This window comes from Aplysia californica, unplaced genomic scaffold (assembly GCF_000002075.1).
Source record: "Aplysia californica isolate F4 #8 unplaced genomic scaffold, AplCal3.0 scaffold01010, whole genome shotgun sequence".
NCBI lineage: Eukaryota > Metazoa > Mollusca > Gastropoda > Aplysiida > Aplysiidae > Aplysia > Aplysia californica.
The window spans coordinates 1-6,860 of NW_004798280.1; the positions used below are offsets into that span (position 1 = coordinate 1).

General features: G+C 42.9%; 1 protein-coding gene across 1 annotated transcript in view; it reads right to left on the minus strand.

Moving 5' to 3' along the window:
• Positions 1-1,682: 1,682 nt before the first annotated feature.
• LOC106013569 (monocarboxylate transporter 7) overlaps positions 1,683-6,860 on the minus strand; it is a gene marked incomplete at its 3' end in the record, with an annotated part of 14,196 nt that continues 9,018 nt past the window's right edge. Inside the window, 1 exon segment of the mRNA XM_013089657.2 lies at positions 1,683-1,936. Coding sequence (XP_012945111.1) covers positions 1,683-1,908 — 226 coding nt within the window.

The following is a 6,860-nucleotide window of genomic DNA, read 5'->3' on the forward strand; positions in this document are numbered from 1 at the left end:
GGGTGTGTGGGTGAAAGGTGGGGTGTGTGGGTGAGTGGTCGGGTGTGTAGGTGAGTGGTCGGGTGTGTAGGTGAGTGGTCGTGTGTGTAGGTGAGTGGTCGGGTGTGTGGATGAAGGGTGAGGTGTGTAGGTGAGTGGTCGGGTGTGTAGGTGAGTGGTCGGGTGTGTAGGTGAGTGGTCGGGTGTGTAAGTGAGTGGTCGGGTGTGTAGGTGAGTGGTTGGGTGTGAGGGTAAAGGGTCGGGTGTGTGGATGAAGGGTCGGGTGTGTGGGTGAAGGGTGTGTGGGTGAGTGGTCGATTGTGTGGGTGAGTGGTCGGGTGTGTGGGTGAAGGGTGGGGTGTGTAGGTGAGTGGTCGGGGTGTGAGGGTAAAGGGTGGGGTGTGTAGGTGAGTGGTCGGGGTGTGAGGGTAAAGGGTTGGGTGTGTGGGTGAAAGGTCGGGTGTGTTGGTGAGTGGTCGGGTGTGTGGGTGAAGGGCGGGGTGTGTAGGTGAGTGGTCGGGAGTGTGGGTGAAAGGTGGGTTGTGTAGGAGAGTGTCGGGAGTGTGGGTGAAGGGTGGGGTGTGTAGGTGAAGGGTGGGTTGTGTAGGAGAAGGGTGGTGTTTGTCGAAAAGTGTGTGGGGGGGGGGGGAGCGGAAGAGAAAATTAATAATGGTAGGTATTTTAAAATGTATACGAAATTGTATGAGACGGCCACCCATTGTTGAAAAGAAAATGAAGGGACGACTATAACGATATTTCTAAGCGAGTAATTAAATTTCAAAGCACTGTCTTGCAGTAAGGGAAGATTTTGAAAGTGCATTTGTTGTATGTAACGATTTCAACGTGGACTTTAAAATCATTGAAACAAGAAGGTACGGAATCTGCTTAAAGTACTGTACTAACAATTTATAAGTGTTTAAACGATCTAGCAACACAATATCTTTTTATGCTCCTACAAGAGTATTTTATCCCATCTCGAAAGTTACGGACCATTAATACTTTTTCTTTTGCATCCTCTGTTGCCTTTAAGCGTTGAAGTAAAGATACAGTTTTTTATGGTATACCTGCTCCGCAGCTCTTTTAATTAGGGCATTCTAATGTTGTCAATAGTAGCCACTTAAGACTGAGCCTTGAAAAACTAACACAAAATATTGGAGGTGGGGCTTTCAAGGCAGCATCACCATGAACATTGTCGCTCTAAACCTAAAGAACCCCTCGGGGCAGTGCCACTGACTGTAGTGTCTTTTACCCCCCGGGGCAGTGCCACTGACTGTAGTGTCTTTTACCCCCCGGGGCAGTGCCACTGACTGTAGTGTCTTCACGCGATTCTCAAAGGGGGGACATTTCTCGTTCAAGCAAAATAGAATTGTACATGGGCTGATTCATCATGTCACGCTCATAATTGTGCCTGATCTACTACAGGGAACTGCTGCTTTTTCTTTCCTAATCCTTACTATTGTCATTTTCCTCTACTTCTTTTGTATGTTTGTCGCTCTCTTGTGACCTGCTATTTCCGGGGTGTCTTGATAGTCGAAGCAGACCTTGTGCTGCTGAAGTTAGAGAGGTGAGCAGAGTAAGTCTGATTCCCTGTGAAGACTTCTCTGTTGACACCCACTCCTTGGCGCTCATATGACCTTAAGCAGTTGCGAGCGCCGTAAAACCCTCTACTAAAGAAAAAGAGAAAGCTAAAACTTCGCACTCACCAGCACCCATGAGAAGCCCTATAGTGACGCCATTGATCACCGCTATATTGGCGCGCGACTCCTCGAAGGTGTCTTGCCAGTCTATAAACATGGCCGTCATGGACACCGGAAGTCCGTAGGACAGGCCGAAGCTGAAGACTCCGCAGACAGCGACCAGCCATTTGTTAAACGTGGGTTGTTCCCGCACTACTTCCTGGTGGACAGACGGGCCAGACGTCTGCTTCATTGATTCCTCCGCGGGCTAAACAGGCGATCTGAACATCGAAGGAGACAACTCAGATTATTGCGGAAGTTTTGATAAATGATGATGAGGAGGAGGAGAAGGAGGAGGAGGAGGAGGAGGAGGAGGAGGAGGAGGAGGAGAAGGAGGAGGAGGAGGAGGAGGAGGAGGAGGATGATGATAATGATGATGATAACAATAAAAATGATAATAATAATAATAAAATTAATAATAATAATAATAATAATAATAATAATAATAATAATAATAATAATAATAATAATAATAATAATAATAATAATAATAATTATGTGCATACACTTTGTACATGCGTCTTAGAGTGCTTTAAAGGGGTGCGAAAAGGAATAAGCAAACAAAAGAATTGTTTTTAAATCTTAGCTGCAGAATTATATGAAGAACCAAATATTTTATCTAACTCAAAGTCCCATACTTTCATTCCTCCGTGGTGAGCGCGGGAAGGGGTTAGGGAGGTGGGGGTGAGTGACCTTATTCGGGTTATATGTAACAAGCACTCCCCTTATTTGGGCTATTTGTAGCCATAACAAGCACTCCCCTTATTTGAGCTATGGGTAGCCATAACAAGCACTCACCTTTGATTGGATTATACATGTAGCCATAACAAGCACTCCTCTTATTTAGGCTATATTTAGCCATAACAAGCACTCCCCTTAATTGGGCTACATGTAGCCATAACAAGCACTCCCCTTATTTGGGCTACATGTAGCCATAACAAGCACTCCCCTTAATTGGATTATACATGTAGCCATAACAAGCACTTCCCTTATTTTGGGCTACATGTAGCCATAACAAGCACTCCCCTTATTTGAGCTACGTGTAGCCATAACAAGCACTCGCCTTGATTGGATTATACATGTAGCCATAACAAGCACTCCTCTTATTTAGGCTATATTTAGCCATAACAAGCACTCCCCTTATTTGGGCTACATGTAGCCATAACAAGCACTCCCCTTAATTGGATTATACATGTAGCCATAACAAGCACTCCTCTTATTTTGGGCTACATGTAGCCATAACAAGCACTCCATTTATTTTAGCTACATGTAGCCATAACAAGCACTCCCCTTAATTGGATTATACATGTAGCCATAACAAGCACTCCCCTTGATTGAGCTACGCGTAGCCCTAAAAGGCACTCCCCTTATTTGGGCTACATGTAGCCATAACAAGCCCTCCCCTTGATTGGATTATACATGTATGAATCCATAACAAGCACTCCCCTTATTAAGTAAATGTAGCCCAAAACAAGCTCTCCTCGAGTAACCATATTTAGGCTACATGCATAACCAAACACCGCTCTCTCCGAAACTGGCAAGGCTTAGGTTGCAACCATGTGTGTGTAATCGTTTGCCCTATTCCCCCAAAAATTATGTAGGCTAATCTAAACTCTATATCTTCTGTATGGCCGTGAATGCTGGACAATCACTAAAGACAGTGAAAATAAAATAGAAGCAACAGAAATGTGGTTTGCTGGCTGAGAGTATCATGGAAGGAAAGAAATCACATGAGGTAGTGCTCCATGAAGTCCACGTGGGACGCTCAATGTAAAAAACAACCAGGAAACGACTAAATGCAGTTTGTGGGACACCTGAATAGACATAAGGGTCTTGAACATCTAGCTCTCACTGACAAAATTGAAGGCAAAAGGGGCAGGGGTAGGCCCAGAATGACATACTTTGGGAAACAAATGGGTAACAGGAAAAAATCAGGGAAACGCAGCTTTATTTTTTAGAGCATCCGAGCAAAGGAATGAATGGAGAACCATGATCGACGATGTCTGTCGCAGATGAAGCTTAACCCTACCACGCTTACTACCCCTAACTCTACCTCCAACTCCTTTATATAAAGCTGCTATCGTTATTGCAACACACGTAGCCTATGAGTCAAAGCCAGAGACTGCCATTCTTTGTTTTTTCTTCATTTTGATAAATACTTACTTTTTACTTTTTTTTTCATCCTCTGTTGCCGTTAAGCGTCGAGGGGTATTTTGATAAATTGTAGCCTTTAATTTATGCACTGGCAGTGGTATACTGTCACCGAGCACAAGTATAAAGGTATTCTAAACTGAATGATGAAGATACCAAAATTTGCAAGCAAAATCAAACCTCCACTTCTATAGATCAATAACCGTGGCGGAAAAAAAGAGTAGATCTAGCCCAAATAAGGATTCCGTTTTAATGAATTCATGTATTATTTTTATAATCTACATGTTTTTGTGAAAGAATGTGTGTGTTTACTGGTCAAAAAGAAAATTATTAACTCCCGCCCCCCTTTTTTTCACACACACTTTTCCCACCTTATAAAAAAGTATAACGTACCAGAAACTTGTCCCCATATATAACTAGCACGACCCACAAAACAAGTTCCCCTTTTTCCAGTCAAAGTAGATCTCCTATATAACCCCTGCATTATTATACACGAGGTGTAGTACAGGAGAGTAGATACGGTAGGCCTACTTATTTGGAGAGCGTAAACAGAAGAAACCATGAGAAATTATTGTAATTTCCCAAAAGAAAGAGCTACAGAGCTGGCCTACCATAGAAAAAACACCTGTATCTCCCCTCGACGTTTGACGTCAACAAAGGGTGAAAAAGTCAAAGTAAAAGTAGGTAAACAGACGGGTTCAGATCAGGACAATTAAATGTGAGGCAGCGTGGTGGAATCAGGCTCTCGTCAAAATAATGAAATCGAAGAAAACAACAGTTTTGTTCCTGCTTTGCAATTTTTATCAAATTTTGGCTTTTTGCCACCTTTTATGTCCATTTACAAACACATTTATTTGAGGATTTCACCGAAAACGTTGATTAAAGGAACAAAAATATAAATTTACAGTATCCGTGGACTCTTCAGCTTTTGAATTTACCAAGCTTTGGCTGCCATTTTCTCGCTAATTTTACCTCTTAAATCAGGTTTCCCCCACCTCCTTCAATCCATAATATCTCCACTTCTATTGAAGATGGATAGGTAATTTTTTCATTGAAAGCAAGACAAACGAACAAGCTTTAAGATGATATCAATAACTCAATATGCCCCAAAATTGACGAGAGCCTGATTCTACCACGCTGCCTCACAAATTAATATTATTATAGCTTTTTAGAGAGCATCTGAGCAAACGGACAGATAGCGAACCATGACCGTCAAAGTGCGCCGCGGATCTAAGACGTGAGGATGACGGTAAGTAGAACGGTAAGTCGGCCTTGTAATTGCAAGCACACCGGAGAAAATAACAAAACCAAACCAAACAAAACCCAGCAGCTGAGCTCCAGTGTGCCGACCACGTGATGTAGCCTTCACGTGGCTGTATTTTACTGGCTTCTGGTACCTGAAGACTTTGGCCTTGCACTGATGGCTGCACCCGTAGACGAGGAATCTCTTGTTCTGAATACGGGGTGCCCACTACATCGGGCCGATCGCCCGACTCGATCGCCTCAAAAACAGATGTGTTTGTTTTCAGTTTCAGGCGATCGAGTCGAGCGATCGGCCCGATCCAGCCGTAGTGGGAACCCCGTATAATGCTTTCAAACTAAAGTCTTCGGAGAGATGAACTTTAGGTTGGCAATACTCTGGTGGATCCGGTATAATAATATTATGTATTCGAACAGTATTGTGACACCCTGACTTTTGTTTTAGTAAGAGTTTTACGGCACTTGCAACACAGTATGGTCATTTTATTAGTGTCGAAGATTAGAGTTTTTTAGGTTTAGTAGAGGTTTTACGGCGCTCGCAACTGCATAAAGTTATATGAACGCCAGAAGATTAGAGGTGTTACAAGAGAGTAACAAACATACAAAATAAAAAGTGGAAGATAAGGACGATATATGTTTGATAGGAAAGAAGAAGCAAACCACACCAGAACACCCGCCAATCACCCACACTCTAGATCTAGTGGTTCGATATATTATGTATTCGAACAGTCTTTTGATAACATGGCTTTTTGTTATTGTAAGAGTTTTACGATACTTGCAACATGATAAGGTCATTTTATTCGTGTCAAAGATAAGAGGGGTCACAAAAGAGTAACAAACGCAAAAAAAAAGAAGGAAGGGAGATAAGGACGATAGGTTTTTGATGGGGGGAAAGGAGCAAACCACACCAGAACAACCGCCAACCTCCCATTACCCTGACTTTGTGAGTGTTGGTCATAAAGGGATTTTCGTTCTGATTAACTCAGCAAGACAGTGGGAATTCAGTTTTAAAAAGTAAAGTTATTCCCGCATCCGATCCGGATATTGTGGATTGCCTTGTTAGTGAGACAACTTCCTGGGCCTTCGGCATATTGTGGTAGGGTGGCCAATTCCTTTCCACGCCGCCGTTACTTCCCCAACTCGAAGTCAGGTACCCGTTACTGCTGAGTGGGTAGGAGGGCGCGAAAAAAAATCCGTGTCCGAACCAAGGCTCGAACCCCGCCCGACTTTCCGCTTCGGAGACGAGCGCACTAACCGCTCCGCCATCGCACCCACGGGAAATTAGTTTAGGGACGAGAAAAATGATTTTGCTGCCAGGATAATAAGTTCTGTTGTCTCGGCCTGTTCTTGGGGGCTGTCAGTAAGGGTCAATGTGACGTCATGCACGAAAGAAAACTGAATACCCTAGAATGACAAATTTCTCTCTGCTCAGTACAAAGTTTTGACAATTTTGACGTAAAATTTTTTGAGTTTCACATGTCAAGATTTTTTAAAAACACAATACTTTGGAAATCTGGATAACGACTCAAAATAACCTTAGTATTTTGATGGAGCAGATAGAACTTTTGAAATCTGACCACATTAGTAACTCAAAACGGCCAAAAGTGTCAGATAGAACGTTAAAATGCTACTATTATTGAGAATTTTGTCACGACACGGAGGAATCAGGTGTTCGTAAATGTTGGGGCATATGGAGTTATTGATATTATCTGAAAGCTTGCTTCGTATATATAT